General features: G+C 49.9%; 1 protein-coding gene across 1 annotated transcript in view; it reads left to right on the top strand.

The window, feature by feature from the left end:
- The window catches only part of LOC121569939 (collagen alpha-1(XI) chain-like), a 202,515-nt gene that overhangs the window by 8,411 nt on the left and 177,279 nt on the right, over window positions 1–16,825 (top strand). The window contains exons 2-3 of the mRNA XM_041881290.2: window positions 7,517–7,681; window positions 11,728–11,941. Of these exons, the coding sequence (XP_041737224.1) occupies window positions 7,517–7,681; window positions 11,728–11,941 (379 nt within the window). The remainder of the gene's footprint in view (window positions 1–7,516; window positions 7,682–11,727; window positions 11,942–16,825) is intronic.

Raw genomic sequence — 16,825 nt, 5'->3', positions numbered from 1 at the left:
GAAATTCAAATATAAATTCATTTAAATAATTAATATGCCATTTAGCAGACGCTTTTATCCAAAGCAACTTACAGTCATGCGTGCATACATTTTTGTGTATGGGTGGTCCCAGGGATCGAACCCACTACCTTGGCGTTACAAGCGCTGTGCGCTACCAGCTGAGCTACAGAGGACCACTAATGTAGATTAAGTCTATGGTACTGTAGATGAGGTCTAACCCTGGCACTATGGAGATATGTATCCAGGGGAGACAGGGGAATATGTATCCAGGGGAGACAGGGGAATATGTAGCCAGGGGAGACAGGGGAATATATATCCAGGGGAGACAGGGGAATATATATCCAGGGGAGACAGGGGAATATGTAGCCAGGGGAGACAGGGGAATATGTATCCAGGGGAGACAGGGGAATATGTAGCCAGGGGAGACAGGGGAATATGTGGCCAGGGGAGACAGGGGAATATGTATCCAGGGGAGACAGGGGAATATATATCCAGGGGAGACAGGGGAATATATATCCAGGGGAGTCAGGGGAATATGTAGCCAGGGGAGACAGGGGAATATGTATCCAGGGGAGACAGGGGAATATGTAGCCAGGGGAGACAGGGGAATATATATCCAGGGGAGACAGGGGAATATATATCCAGGGGAGACAGGGGAATATGTAGCCAGGGGAGACAGGGGAATATGTATCCAGGGGAGACAGGGGAATATGTAGCCAGGGGAGACAGGGGAATATATATCCAGGGGAGACAGGGGAATATGTATCCAGGGGAGACAGGGGAATATGTGGCCAGGGGAGACAGGGGAATATGTATCCAGGGGAGACAGGGGAATATGTATCCAGGGGAGACAGGGGAATATGTATCCAGGGGAGACAGGGGAATATGTAGCCAGGGGAGACAGGGGAATATATATCCAGGGGAGACAGGGGAATATGTGGCCAGGGGAGACAGGGGAATATATATCCAGGGGAGACAGGGGAATATGTGGCCAGGGGAGACAGGGGAATATGTATCCAGGGGAGACAGGGGAATATGTATCCAGGGGAGACAGGGGAATATATATCCAGGGGAGACAGGGGAATATGTGGCCAGGGGAGACAGGGGAATATGTATCCAGGGGAGACAGGGGAATATGTAGCCAGGGGAGACAGGGGAATATATATCCAGGGGAGACAGGGGAATATGTGGCCAGGGGAGACAGGGGAATATATATCTAGGGGAGACAGGGGAATATGTAGCCATGGGAGACAGGGGAATATATATCCAGGGGAGACAGGGGAATATGTGGCCAGGGGAGACAGGGGAATATGTATCCAGGGGAGACAGGGGAATATGTATCCAGGGGAGACAGGGGAATATGTAGCCAGGGGAGACAGGGAATATGTATCCAGGGGAGACAGGGGAATATGTATCCAGGGGAGACAGGGAATATATATCCAGGGGAGACAGGGGATATGTGGCCAGGGGAGACAGGGGAATATGTAGCCAGGGGAGAAAGGGGAATATGTAGCCAGGGGAGACAGGGGAATATGTATCCAGGGGAGACAGGGGAATATGTATCCAGGGGAGACAGGGGAATATGTGGCCAGGGGAGACAGGGGAATATGTATCCAGGGGAGACAGGGGAATATTTGGCCAGGGGAGACAGGGGGATATGTAGCCAGGGGAGACAGGGGAATATGTATCCAGGGGAGACAGGGGAATATGTATCCAGGGGAGACAGGAAGATATGTAGCCAGGGGAGACAGGGGAATATATATCTAGGGGAGACAGGGGAATATATATCTAGGGGAGACAGGGGAATATGTAGCCAGGGGAGACAGGGGAATATGTGGCCAGGGGAGACAGGGGAATATGTAGCCAGGGGAGACAGGGGAATATGTATCCAGGGGAGACAGGGGAATATATATCCAGGGGAGACAGGGAAATATGTATCCAGGGGAGACAAGGGAATATGTAGCCAGGGGAGACAGGGGAATATGTAGCCAGGGGAGACAGGGGAATATGTTTCCAGGGGAGACAGGGGAATATGTATCCAGGGGAGACAGGGGAATATATATCCAGGGGAGACAGGGGAATATGTATCCAGGGGAGACAGGGGAATATGTAGCCAGGGGAGACAGGGGAATATGTAGCCAGGGGAGACAGGGGAATATGTTTCCAGGGGAGACAGGGGAATATGTATCCAGGGGAGACAGGGGAATATGTATCCAGGGGAGACAGGGGAATATGTAGCCAGGGGAGACAGGGGAATATGTATCCAGGGGAGACAGGGGAATATGTAGCCAGGGGAGACAGGGGGATATGTAGCCAGGGGAGACAGGGGAATATGTAGCCAGGGGAGACAGGGGAATATGTAGCCAGGGGAGACAGGGGAATATGTATCCAGGGGAGACAGGGGAATATGTATCCAGGGGAGACAGGGGAATATGTATCCAGGGGAGACAGGGGAATATGTAGCCAGGGGAGACAGGGAATATGTAGCCAGGGGAGACAGGGAATATGTATCCAGGGGAGACAGGGGAATATGTAGCCAGGGGAGACAGGGGAATATGTAGCCAGGGGAGACAGGGGAATATGTAGCCAGGGGAGACAGGGGAATATGTAGCCAGGGGAGACAGGGGAATATGTATCCAGGGGAGACAGGGGAATATGTATCCAGGGGAGACAGGGAGATATGTAGCCAGGGGAGACAGGAGAATATATATCTAGGGGAGACAGGGGAATATATATCTAGGGGAGACAGGGGAATATGTAGCCAGGGGAGACAGGGAGATATGTAGCCAGGGGAGACAGGGGAATATGTAGCCAGGGGAGACAGGGGAATATGTATCCAGGGGAGACAGGGGAATATATAGCCAGGGGAGACAGGGGAATATGTAGCCAGGGGAGACAGGGGAATATGTATCCAGGGGAGACAGGGGAATATGTAGCCAGGGGAGACAGGGGAATATGTAGCCAGGGGAGACAGGGGTATATGTGGCCAGGGGAGACAGGGGAATATGTAGCCAGGGGAGACAGGGGAATATGTATCCAGGGGAGACAGGGGAATATGTATCCAGGGGAGACAGGGGAATATGTATCCAGGGGAGACAGGGGGATATGTGGCCAGGGGAGACAGGGGAATATGTAGCCAGGGGAGACAGGGGAATATGTAGCCAGGGGAGACAGGGGAATATGTAGCCAGGGGAGACAGGGGGATATGTGGCCAGGGGAGACAGGGGAATATGTATCCAGGGGAGACAGGGGAATATGTGGCCAGGGGAGACAGGGGAATATGTATCCAGGGGAGACTGGGGAATATGTATCCAGGGGAGACAGGGGAATATGTTTCCAGGGGAGACAGGGGAATATATATCTAGGGGAGACAGGGGAATATATAGCCAGGGGAGACAGGGGAATATGTATCCAGGGGAGACAGGGGAATATGTAGCCAGGGGAGACAGGGGAATATGTATCCAGGGGAGACAGGGGAATATGTATCCAGGGGAGACAGGGGAATATATATCCAGGGGAGACAGGGGAATATGTGGCCAGGGGAGACAGGGGAATATGTAGCCAGGGGAGACAGGGGAATATGTAGCCAGGGGAGACAGGGGAATATGTATCCAGGGGAGACAGGGGAATATGTATCCAGGGGAGACAGGGGAATATGTATCCAGGGGAGACAGGGGAATATGTGGCCAGGGGAGACAGGGGAATATGTATCCAGGGGAGACAGGGGAATATTTGGCCAGGGGAGACAGGGGAATATGTATCCAGGGGAGACAGGGAGATATGTAGCCAGGGGAGACAGGGGAATATATATCTAGGGGAGACAGGGGAATATATATCTAGGGGAGACAGGGGAATATATATCCAGGGGAGACAGGGGAATATGTATCCAGGGGAGACAGGGGAATATATATCATGGGGAGACAGGGGAATATATATCTAGGGGAGACAGGGGAATATATATCCAGGGGAGACAGGGGAATATATATCCAGGGGAGACAGGGGAATATGTAGCCAGGGGAGACAGGGGAATATGTGGCCAGGGGAGACAGGGGAATATGTAGCCAGGGGAGACAGGGGAATATGTATCCAGGGGAGACAGGGGAATATATATCCAGGGGAGACAGGGGAATATGTATCCAGGGGAGACAGGGGAATATGTAGCCAGGGGAGACAGGGGAATATGTAGCCAGGGGAGACAGGGGAATATGTATCCAGGGGAGACAGGGGAATATGTAGCCAGGGGAGACAGGGGAATATGTATCCAGGGGAGACAGGGGAATATGTAGCCAGGGGAGACAGGGGAATATGTAGCCAGGGGAGACAGGGGAATATGTAGCCAGGGGAGACAGGGGAATATGTAGCCAGGGGAGACAGGGGAATATGTAGCCAGGGGGAGACAGGGGAATATGTAGCCAGGGGAGACAGGTGAATATGTATCCAGGGGAGACAGGGAATATGTATCCAGGGGAGACAGGGAGATATGTAGCCAGGGAGACAGGGGAATATATATCTAGGGGAGACAGGGGAATATATATCTAGGGGAGACAGGGGAATATGTAGCCAGGGGAGACAGGGAGATATGTAGCCAGGGGAGACAGGGGAATATGTAGCCAGGGGAGACAGGGGAATATGTATCCAGGGGAGACAGGGGAATATGTATCCAGGGGAGACAGGGGAATATGTATCCAGGGGAGACAGGGAATATGTGGCCAGGGGAGACAGGGGAATATGTATCCAGGGGAGACAGGGAATATGTGGCCAGGGAGACAGGGGAATATGTAGCCAGGGGAGACAGGGGAATATGTAGCCAGGGGAGACAGGGGAATATGTATCCAGGGGAGACAGGGGAATATGTAGCCAGGGGAGACAGGGGAATATGTATCCAGGGGAGACAGGGGAATATGTAGCCAGGGGAGACAGGGGGATATGTGGCCAGGGGAGACAGGGGAATATGTAGCCAGGGGAGACAGGGGAATATGTAGCCAGGGGAGACAGGGGAATATGTAGCATGGGGAGACAGGGGGATATGTGGCCAGGGGAGACAGGGAAATATGTATCCAGGGGAGACAGGGGAATATGTGGCCAGGGGAGACAGGGGAATATGTATCCAGGGGAGACAGGGGAATATGTATCCAGGGGAGACAGGGGAATATGTTTCCAGGGGAGACAGGGGAATATGTATCCAGGGGAGACAGGGGGATATTACATTTTACATTTTAGTCATTTAGCAGACGCTCTTATCCAGAGCGACTTACAGGAGCAATTAGGGTTAAGTGCCTTGCTCAAGGGCACATTAACGTCATTTAGCAGACGCTCTTAGCCAGAGCGACTCACAAATTGGTGCGTTCACCCTATAGCCAGTGGGATAACCACTTTACAATTTGGGGCGGGGTTAGAAGGAATACTTTATCCTATCCCAGGTATTCCTTAAAGAGGTGGGGTTTCAAATGTCTCCGGAAGGTGGTGAGTGACTCCGCTGTCCTGGCGTCGTGAGGGAGCTTGTTCCACCATTGGGGTGCCAGAGCAGCGAACAGTTTTGACTGGGCTGAGCGGGAGCTATGCTTCCGCAGAGGAAGGGAGCCAGCAGGCCAGAGGTGGATGAACGCAATGCCCTCGTTTGGGTGTAGGGACTGATCAGAGCCTGAAGGTACAGAGGTGCCGTCCCCCTCACTGCTCCATAGGCAAGCACCATGGTCTTGTAGCGGATGCGAGCTTCAACTGGAAGCCAGTGGAGTGTGCGGAGGAGGGGGGTGACATGAGAGAACTTGGGAAGGTTGAACACCAGACGGGCTGCGGCATTCTGGATGAGTTGTAGGGGTTTAATGGCACAGGCAGGGAGGCCAGCCAACAGCGAGTTGCAGTAGTCCAGACGGGAGATGACAAGTGCCTGGATTAGGACCTGTGCCGCTTCCTGTGTAAGGCAGGGTCGTACTCTCCGAATGTTGTAGAGCATGAACCTGCAGGAGCGGGTCACCGCCTTGATGTTGGCGGAGAACGACAGGGTGTTGTCCAGGGTCACGCCTAGGCTCTTCGCACTCTGGGAGGAGGACACAGCGGAGTTGTCAACCGTGATGGCGAGATCATGGAACGGGCAGTCCTTCCCCGGGAGGAAGAGCAGCTCCGTCTTGCCAGGGTTCAGCTTGAGGTGGTGATCCGTCATCCATACTGATATGTCTGCCAGACATGCAGAGATGCGATTCGCCACCTGGTTATCAGAAGGGGGAAAGGAGAAGATTAGTTGTGTATCGTCAGCGTAGCAATGATAGGAAAGGCCATGTAGCCAGGGGAGACTGGGGGATATGTTTCCAGGGGAGACAGGGGAATATATATCCAGGGGAGACAGGGGAATATGTGGCCAGGGGAGACAGGGGAATATATATCCAGGGGAGACAGAGAAATATGTATCCAGGGGAGACAGGGGAATATGTATCCAGGGGAGACAGGGGAATATGTATCCAGGGGAGACAGGGGAATATGTGGCCAGGGGAGACAGGGGAATATATATCCAGGGGAGACAGGGGAATATGTGGCCAGGGGAGACAGGGGAATATATATCCAGGGGAGACAGGGGAATATATATCCAGGGGAGACAGGGGAATATGTATCCAGGGGAGACAGGGGAATATGTATCCAGGGGAGTCAGGGGGATATGTGGCCAGGGGAGACAGGGGAATATGTGGCCAGGGGAGACAGGGGAATATGTATCCAGGGGAGACAGGGGAATATATATCCAGGGGAGACAGGGGAATATATATCCAGGGGAGACAGGGGAATATGTAGCCAGGGGAGACAGGGGAATATGTATCCAGGGGAGACAGGGGAATATGTAGCCAGGGAAGACAGGGGAATATGTAGCCAGGGGAGACAGGGGAATATGTAGCCAGGGGAGAAGGGGAACATGTAGCCAGGGGAGACAGGGGAATATGTGGCCAGGGGAGAGAAGAGAATACGTAGCCAGGGGAGACAGGGGAATATGTAGCCAGGGGAGACAGGGGAATATGTATCCAGGGGAGACAGGGGAATATGTATCCAGGGGAGACAGGGGAATATGTATCCAGGGGAGACAGGGGGATATGTATCCAGGGGACACAGGGGAATACGTAGCCAGGGGAGACAGTGATTTCCTCCATGTTTTATGCTGCGTCTGACGTATGGGCCAATGCTTCTGTCTATGTTTAATTATTTTATGTCTTTCCTCATTAGGTTATCACCAGAATGGGAATATTCTGTAGACAAATATGGTTTCTTATTAAAAGAGCAAGATATTCGGTAACACTTAATTTGACAAGTCCCTTTACAGATGGTTTACTGGATTAAAATGTGCTTTCTTTTGAATGCTATAAAGCCATGTTCCTGAACTAAACAGAGGTTTGGTATGACGTGACATAAGTTTTGTGTAAATGCAATAGATTGTGGTTGCTTGACATTCTAACTGTTGAAACAAAGGTTCAGGTGCATTGTGAAGTGCTTCTCAGATTATAACTCATGTTATGTCTTCTCTCTCTCTCTCCAACAGCTGAACCAGTGGACGTGCTTAAAGTACTAGAATTTCACAATTCCCCCGAAGGAGTTAGGAAAACGTCAGGATTTTGCACAAACCGAAGGGCATCTAAGCCAGACACAGCCTACAGAGTTGGAAAGCAGGCCCAGATCAGTGCCCCCACCAAGCAGCTTTTCCCAGGTAAAACGAGTCCTGTCTCCCCCCATCCCTCCAGTCCCCTCCAAACTCTCTCTGTCCTTCCCCACATCCTGGCTGTGCAGCGCGGAAGGGAGCGATGTTTAAAAGTGTCTTTTGTTGGTCTTGCCAAGGCTTTTGACAGGACATGCCATCCCTGATCTGATTGTGTGGCAGTGCTGTATTCCTACCTCAGAGTATTTGTATTGTACCAACCCCAGAGGGAGAGAGAATCTGGCTCAGAGAACTAGCTAGTGTAACTAAAGCACAGTGCAGGTTATTGTGCAGTCTGAAGCACAGCAAAGTTGGTGTACTGTACAGAAGTGGGATCTTAATTTGAGCCAGTTTGTTACAGCAACAACAGGACATTTGAATGAATATGTTAATTATAATTCATTTACATTTTTGTAGGGTCTGATACATTTTTGGTGAGGGGAAATTGAAGTCTGAAAGTTCAAAGTGGAAATTACAAACTTCAAAAGTATTTTTAAACCTCAAATATACTACATGTTCTCTATTTCCTGCATGGCAATTCTTCTGCTGCAGGGTGATCAATTTAAGATTCAACATCTACTTTGTCTGCTTCTGTTTGGTTAATGGATTTATAGACCATTGACCAGTGTGTGTGTGTGTGTGTGTGTGTGTGTGTGTGTGTGTGTGTGTGTGTTAAAATTGTATACAATATGTAAGGGAGTCACTTAACAAGGTTCCTACCAACAGATCAGCAACGATGTAGAGTCTGTACTTGTAGAATCTGTACTTGTAGAGTCTGTACTTGTAGAGTCTATATTTGTAGAGTATGTACTTGTAGAGTCTATATTTGTAGAGTCTGTACTTGTAGAGTCTGTACTTGTAGAGTCTATACTTGTAGAGTCTATACTTGTAGAGTCTATACTTGAGAGTCTGTACTTGTAGAGTCTATACTTGTAGAGTCTATACTTGTAGAGTCTGTACTTGTAGAGTCTATACTTGTAGAGTCTGTACTTGTAGAGTCTGTACTTGTAGAGTCTATACTTGTAGAGTCTATACTTGTAGAGTCTGTACTTGTAGAGTATATACTTGTAGAGTCTATACTTGTAGAGTCTGTACTTGTAGAGACTGTACTTGTAGAGTCTATACTTATAGAGTCTGTTCTTGCAGGGGGATACTAGTGATTGTCAAGCTTACAGTGTAGGGCAGGGTTGAGTGGAATGAAAAAAAAATGAACTCAATGGTAGTCATGTAGAAACAATAAACTATTATTATGAGTCTGGATAAGGTGTTTCAGGTGCTTTATGTGAGCCTGTAAAATGATGATTTATTTCATGTGGGTGTTAAAACCCATGTATGACTCATTGATATATCTGTTTAGTTGGAGTAACTAATGTCCTAATGTCCTCTTAAAGTTTTGTAGGATATTTTTATTAAGTTTATTCCTCTTTGGCGCAACCTTTCAAATCGCTAAAGGAGAATAGTTTGTGTGCAATAAACTCAGCAAAAGTGTCCAAAAATCAATTTTAATGTGCAGACATTGGTTGCCCTCTAATTTGTCTCTTCCAAAGGGAAAATTGTACTCTAAATACGTGAGATTTTACACGTTCAATGTCATTGCCCTAAAACGTATACAATTGTCCTCAAGCCTGGAAATATACAGTGGGGGAAAAAAGTATTTAGTCAGCCACCAATTGTGCAAGTTCTCCCACTTAAAAAGATGAGAGAGGCCTGTAATTTTAATCATAGGTACACGTCAACTATGACAGACAAAATGAGAAAAAAGAATCCAGAAAATCACATTGTAGGATTTTTTATGAATGTATTTGCAAATTATGGTGGAAAATAAGTATTTGGTCAATAACAAAAGTTTCTCAATACTTTGTTATATACCCTTTGTTGGCAATGACACAGGTCAAACATTTTCTGTAAGTCTTCACAAGGTTTTCACACACTGTTGCTGGTATTTTGGCCCATTCCTCCATGCAGATCTCCTCTAGAGCAGTGATGTTTTGGGGCTGTCACTGGGCAACACAGACTTTCAACTCCCTCCAAAGATTTTCTATGGGGTTGAGATCTGGAGACTGGCTAGGCCACTCCAGGACCTTGAAATGCTTCTTACGAAGCCACTCCTTCGTTGCCCGGGCGGTGTGTTTGGGATCATTGTCATGCTGAAAGACCCAGCCACGTTTCATCTTCAATGCCCTTGCTGATGGAAGGAGGTTTTCACTCAAAATCTCACGATACATGGCCCCATTCATTCTTTCCTTTACACGGATCAGTCGTCCTGGTCCCTTTGCAGAAAAACAGCCCCAAAGCATGATGTTTCCACCCCCATGCTTCACAGTAGGTATGGTGTTCTTTGGATGCAACTCAGCATTCTTTGTCCTCCAAACACGACGAGTTGAGTTTTTACCAAAAAGTTATATTTTGGTTTCATCTGACCATTTGACATTCTCCCAATCCTCTTCTGGATCATCCAAATGCACTCTAGCAAACTTAAGACGGGCCTGGACATGTACTGGCTTAAGCAGGGGGACACGTCTTGCACTGCAGGATTTGAGTCCCTGGCGGCGTAGTGTGTTACTGATGGTAGGCTTTGTTACTTTGGTCCCAGCTCTCTGCAGGTCATTCACTAGGTACCCCCGTGTGGTTCTGGGATTTTTGCTCACCGTTCTTGTGATCATTTTGACCCCACGGGGTGAGATCTTTGTAGTGTATTGAGATTATGATGGTGTTAAATGTTTTTTAAGTGGAACTGAAAGAATGTTGATTTTAGTATCAAGAGGGAATGTTTTAGTGTAACGCCACATACAACAGACAGGAAGAGTGTTGTAGACAGGGGAGACTGGTGATTGGCCAGAAGAGGGAGCCACCCATCTTTTTGCATTGTTTATAAATAGGGGTTAAACGAAGAAGAAAGTCAGAACGGCCATGACAATCTGGGACGCCGTTCTCCGGACACCGCGGGTCTGTAACTTATGCTGTAACCTTGTGATATTAATAAAAGCCTCTAAATCATTGTGCAGCATAAGCGGACTCTTTGTTGACAGCAATAATTGCCACCATTCACCCGATACGACATCTTGCGTGGAGCCCCAGATCGAGGGAGATTATCAGTGGTCTTGTATGTCTTCCATTTCCTAATAATTGCTCTCACAGTTGATTTCTTCAAACCAAGCTGCTTACCTATTGCAGATTCAGTCTTCCCAGCCTGGTGCAGGTCTACAATTTTGTTTCTGGTGTCCTTTGACAGCTCTTTGGTCTTGGCCATAGTGGAGTTTGGAGTGTGACTGTTTGAGGTTGTGGACAGGTGTCTTTTATACTGATAACAAGTTCAAACAGGTGCCATTAATACAGGTAACGAGTGGAGGACAGAGGAGCCTCTTAAAGAAGAAGTTACAGGTCTGTGAGAGCCAGAAATCTTGCTTGTTTGTAGGTGACCAAATACTTATTTTCCACCATAATTTGCAAATAAATTCATTAAAAACCCTACAATGTGATTTTCTGGAAAAAAAATGCTCAATTTGTCTGTCATAGTTGACGTGTACCTATGATGAAAATGACAGGCCTCTCTCATCTTTTTAAGTGGGAGAACTTGCACAATTGGTGGCTGACTAAATACTTTTTTTCCCCACTGTATGTACATGAATAAAGTAGTAGATGATTAGCTCAGGTCCTGTGTAGCTCAGTTGGTAGAGCATGGAGCTTGCAACACCAGGGTTGTTGGTTCGATTCCCACTGAAATTAATAAAGAATTAGATGATTAGCTCAGGTCTATCTGGATGCTTGAAAGACTATAAACCTGGGGTAGTTGCCGAACAAATGAGAACTTACTAAAAAAAAAAAACATAAAAGCAATGTGTGTCTACAAGAAATTGTATGTGTAAAGGGTAACTGAATCGAAGACTCCTCACCTGTGATATGCTTTTTTTTGTTACTCAATAATACACATCTTATGATTGAATCAGTCACATAGTGTGTTCCCTGTATTTCTAAGCTGATCTAACCTGTGTTCTGTGCATTGTGTGGGAGGTGTGTTACTGTATGTATGCATTTCTAACGCAACCTCTGTTCTCCAGGAGGTGAGTTCCCTGAAGACTTCTCCATCCTGACCACGCTCAGGCCCAAGGCCGGCCTCCAGTCCTTCCTGCTGTCTGTCTACAGTGAGCAGGGTGTGCAGCAGCTGGGGGTGGAGGTGGGACGCTCACCCGTCTTCCTGTATGAGGACCAGAGCGGCAAGCCCGCCCCCGAGGACTACCCCCTGTTCCGCTCTCTCAACCTGGCCGACGGAAAGTGAGTCAAGCCTGACCTACCACTACTGCTGCTGATTGGTCTCACGGAGAACAGAGAGAGTGATGGAGAGAGGGGGACCATCGCTGCTCACAGAGACTAGCAAGAGGGAGGGAGAGAGGGAGGTAGCTTTATTCGTATGGTACGGTTCGGACAAAAGTTGGATTCCGACGTTAATTTTTTTAGCGAGGGACACATTTCACTTTACGTCTAGTAAGTAGAGTTCCTAGAGGTTATACATATGCTTCTCTGGACAGGACATTTTTTGTTGGTGAAACTGGCTATATAGTGGTATGGTTATTTTCTATCGCCAACCACCAGAATGATGCACAACTCAGGGAGTCCAACCAATACACAGACTCCTGAAGTTGTGTCCCAAAGCTAGGAGGGAGGAAGGAAGGGAGGGAGACCATCGTTGCTCACAGAGACCAGGGAGAGAGAGAGAGAGGGAGAACATCGCCGCTAACAGAGACCAGGAAGAGGTAAAGAGGGAGACCATCGCTGCTCACAGAGACCAGGGAGAGGTAGAGAGGGAGACCATCGCTACTCACAGAGACCAAGGAGAGGTAGAGAGGGAGACCATTGCTGCTCACAGAGACCAGGGAGAGGTAGAGAGGGATGTTGGGGAGGGAGGAAGGAAGGAGGAGGGTAGGTAACAGCCATGTGCTCTATGTCAACCGTAATCATACTTACCCTACTGCTGTGTCCTGGGTTGTATTTCACAAAGAAGCACTAAGAAGCCGAAAACTGGGAGGGGTTATGGTTCGGTCCTGGGTAGTAGCAGGGGGGGTAGGAGGGGTTATGGTTAGGTCCTGGGTAGTAGCAGGGGGGGATAGGAGGGGTTATGGTTAGGTCCTGGGAAGTAGCAGGGTGGGTAGGAGGGGTTATGGTTAGGTCCTGGGTAGTAGCAGGGGGGGGATAGGAGGGGTTATGGTTAGGTCCTGGGTAGTAGCAGGGGGGATAGGAGGGGTTATGGTTAGGTCCTGGGTAGTAGCAGGGGGGGGATAGGAGGGGTTATGGTTAGGTCCTGGGTAGTAGCAGGGGGGATAGGAGGGGTTATGGTTAGGTCCTGGGTAGTAGCAGTGGGGGTAGGAGGGGTTATGGTTAGGTCCTGGGTAGTAGCAGGGGGATAGGAGGGTTATGGTTAGGTCCTGGGTAGTAGCAGGGGGGATAGGAGGGGTTATGGTTAGGTCCTGGGTAGTAGCAGGGGGGATAGGAGGGGTTATGGTTAGGTCCTGGGTAGTAGCAGGGGGGATAGGAGGGGTTATGGTTAGGTCCTGGGTAGTAGCAGGGGGGTAGGAGGGGTTATGGTTAGGTCCTGGGTAGTAGCAGGGGGATAGGAGGGGTTATGGTTAGGTCCTGGGTAGTAGCAGGGGGGATAGGAGGGGTTATGGTTAGGTTCTGGGTAGTAGCAGGGGGATAGGAGGGGTTATGGTTAGGTCCTGGGTAGTAGCAGGGGGATAGGAGGGGTTATGGTTAGGTCCTGGGTAGTAGCAGGGGGGATAGGAGGGGTTATGGTTAGGTCCTGGGTAGTAGCAGGGGGGATAGGAGGGGTTATGGTTGGGTCCTGGGTAGTAGCAGGGGGGGGATAGGAGGGGTTATGGTTAGGTTCTGGGTAGTAGCAGGGGGGTAGGAGGGGTTATGGTTAGGTCCTGGGTAGTAGCAGGGGGGATAGGAGGGGTTATGGTTAGGTTCTGGGTAGTAGCAGGGGGGATAGGAGGGGTTATGGTTAGGTCCTGGGTAGTAGCAGGGGGGATAGGAGGGGTTATGGTTAGGTCCTGGGTAGTAGCAGGGGGGATAGGAGGGGTTATGGTTAGGTCCTGGGTAGTAGCAGGGTGGGTAGGAGGGGTTATGGTTAGGTCCTGGGTAGTAGCAGGGGGATAGGAGGGGTTATGGTTAGGTCCTGGGTAGTAGCAGGGGGGTAGGAGGGGTTATGGTTAGGTCCTGGGTAGTAGCAGGGGGTAGGAGGGGTTAGGGTTAGGTCCTGGGTAGTAGCAGGGGGTAGGAGGGGTTATGGTTAGGTCCTGGGTAGTAGCAGGGGGGTAGGAGGGGTTATGGTTAGGTCCTGGGTAGTAGCAGGGGGGGTAGGAGGGGTTATGGTTAGGTCCTGGGTAGTAGCAGGGGTTATAGTTAGGTCCTGGGTAGTAGCAGGGGGGGTAGGAGGGGTTATGGTTAGGTCCTGGGAAGTAGCAGTGGGGGTAGGAGGGGTTATGGTTAGGTCCTGGGTAGAAGCAGTGGGGGTAGGAGGGGTTATGGTTAGGTCCTGGGTAGAAGCAGTGGGGGTAGGAGGGGTTATGGTTAGGTCCTGGGTAGTAGCAGGGGGGTAGGAGGGGTTATGGTTAGGTCCTGGGTAGTAGCAGGGGGGGATAGGAGGGGTTATGGTTAGGTCCTGGGAAGTAGCAGTGGGGGTAGGAGGGGTTATGGTTAGGTCCTGGGTAGAAGCAGTGGGGGTAGGAGGGGTTATGGTTAGGTCCTGGGTAGTAGCAGGGGGATAGGAGGGGTTATGGTTAGGTCCTGGGTAGTAGCAGGGGGATAGGAGGGGTTATGGTTAGGTCCTGGGTAGTAGCAGGGGGGATAGGAGGGGGTTATGGTTAGGTCCTGGGTAGTAGCAGGGGGATAGGAGGGGTTATGGTTAGGTCCTGGGTAGTAGCAGGGGGGGGATAGGAGGGGTTATGGTTAGGTCCTGGGTAGTAGCAGGGGGGGATAGGGGGGGTTATGGTTAGGTCCTGGGTAGTAGCAGGGGGGATAGGAGGGGTTATGGTTAGGTCCTGGGTAGTAGCAGGGGGGATAGGAGGGGTTATGGTTAGGTCCTGGGTAGTAGCAGGGGGGATAGGAGGGGTTATGGTTAGGTCCTGGGTAGTAGCAGGGGGGATAGGAGGGGTTATGGTTAGGTCCTGGGTAGTAGCAGGGGGGATAGGAGGGGTTATGGTTAGTTCCTGGGTAGTAGCAGGGGGGATAGGAGGGTTATGGTTAGGTCCTGGGTAGTAGCAGGGGGGATAGGAGGGGTTATGGTTAGGTCCTGGGTAGTAGCAGGGGGGATAGGAGGGGTTATGGTTAGGTTCTGGGTAGTAGCAGGGGGGATAGGAGGGGTTATGGTTAGGTCCTGGGTAGTAGGAGGGGTTATGGTTAGGTCCTGGGTAGTAGCAGGGGGGGTAGGAGGGGTTATGGTTAGGTTCTGGGAAGTAGCAGGGGGGTAGGAGGGGTTATGGTTAGGTCCTGGGTAGTAGCAGGGGGGATAGGAGGGGTTATGGTTAGGTCCTGGGTAGTAGCAGGGGGGTAGGAGGGGGGGATAGGAGGGGTTATGGTTAGGTCCTGGGTAGTAGCAGGGGGGGATAGGAGGGGGTTATGGTTAGGTCCTGGGTAGTAGCAGGGGGGTAGGAGGGGTTATGGTTAGGTCCTGGGTAGTAGCAGGGGGTAGGAGGGGTTATGGTTAGGTCCTGGGTAGTAGCAGGGGGGTAGGAGGGGTTATGGTTAGGTCCTGGGTAGTAGCAGGGGGGATAGGAGGGGTTATGGTTAGGTCCTGGGTAGTAGCAGGGGGGTAGGAGGGGTTATGGTTAGGTCCTGGGTAGTAGCAGGGGGGATAGGAGGGGTTATGGTTAGGTCCTGGGTAGTAGCAGGGGGGGTAGGAGGGGTTATGGTTAGGTCCTGGGTAGCAGCAGGGGGGATAGGAGGGGTTATGGTTAGGTCCTGGGTAGTAGCAGGGGGGGTAGGAGGGGTTATGGTTAGGTCCTGGGTAGTAGCAGTGGGGATAGGAGGGGTTATGGTTAGGTCCTGGGTAGTAGCAGTGGGGATAGGAGGGGTTATGGTTAGGTCCTGGGTAGTAGCAGTGGGGATAGGAGGGGTCAAGTGGATTAGTGGGGCGCAGCAGGGACTACCATGGGGAACCTGACCTCAGCCATGAACCCTGTGCCTCTGTTTTCTTTAAAGAGGGGAAAGTGTAGGAGGGTTGGAGGAGAGATTGTGGGTGGAGGAGGAAGGAGGTGGGGGGGGACGTTAACCTTACAGTATTAACCTCCTGGATTACCTCATCCAATCAGATTCCGTGCAGAGATTATTTTAGCTTCCGTCAGTGGCTGCCTGATTACACGTTCTGGGTTCAGAAACCCCGGAATTGTCCCTGGGGGCCGCGGCTTAGTGTCCGTGAGCCCGTGGCGAAACACAGGAAAACAAACAAACTGAGGAGACGCTGAGAAAACGATCAGTCTTTTTTCTTCTTAACAAAGCATTTTCTGGGTTGTTTAGGCAGACACATTTTGGGTTGTGTGTTTTGTGACAGTATAGTTTGTTTTCCTGGGCTTGATGAGAAGCCATTACCCGGTCAGTGGGGACATTTGTGGCCTAGATAGATTTCAGAACCAAATCTTCCACTTAAAGTGAAATGTCATGTTAAGATACATCAAAGGTCTCTAGGTTTATGAGAGGAAATAGGTGTTTTTGTGAGAGTTTTGTACAGGCAGCTTGGTATCTACTGTTTCTCTGTGTTGTTAGAATGGCAGCTTGGTATCTACTGTTTCTCTGTGTTGTTAGAATGGCAGCTTGGTATCTACTGTTTCTCTGTGTTGGAAGAGCAGCATGGTATTTTCTTTCATTGGATAGAGCAGTTAGACCTTATGAGAAGATCCATTATAACAACACAGAGAAACAGTAGATACCAAGCTGCCATTCTAACAACACAGAGAAACAGTAGATACCAAGCTGCCATTCTAACAACACAGAGAAACAGTAGATACCAAGCTGCCATTCTAACAACACAGAGAAACAGTAGATACCAAGCTGCCATTCTAACAACACAGAGAAACAGTAGATACCAAGCTGCCATTCTAACAACACAGAGAAACAGTAGATACCAAGCTGCCATTCTAACAACACAGAGAAACAGTAGATACC

The sequence above is a fragment of the Coregonus clupeaformis genome, chromosome 7, assembly GCF_020615455.1.
Source record: "Coregonus clupeaformis isolate EN_2021a chromosome 7, ASM2061545v1, whole genome shotgun sequence".
NCBI lineage: Eukaryota > Metazoa > Chordata > Actinopteri > Salmoniformes > Salmonidae > Coregonus > Coregonus clupeaformis.
This window is presented reverse-complemented; position numbering and strand designations above follow the sequence as displayed.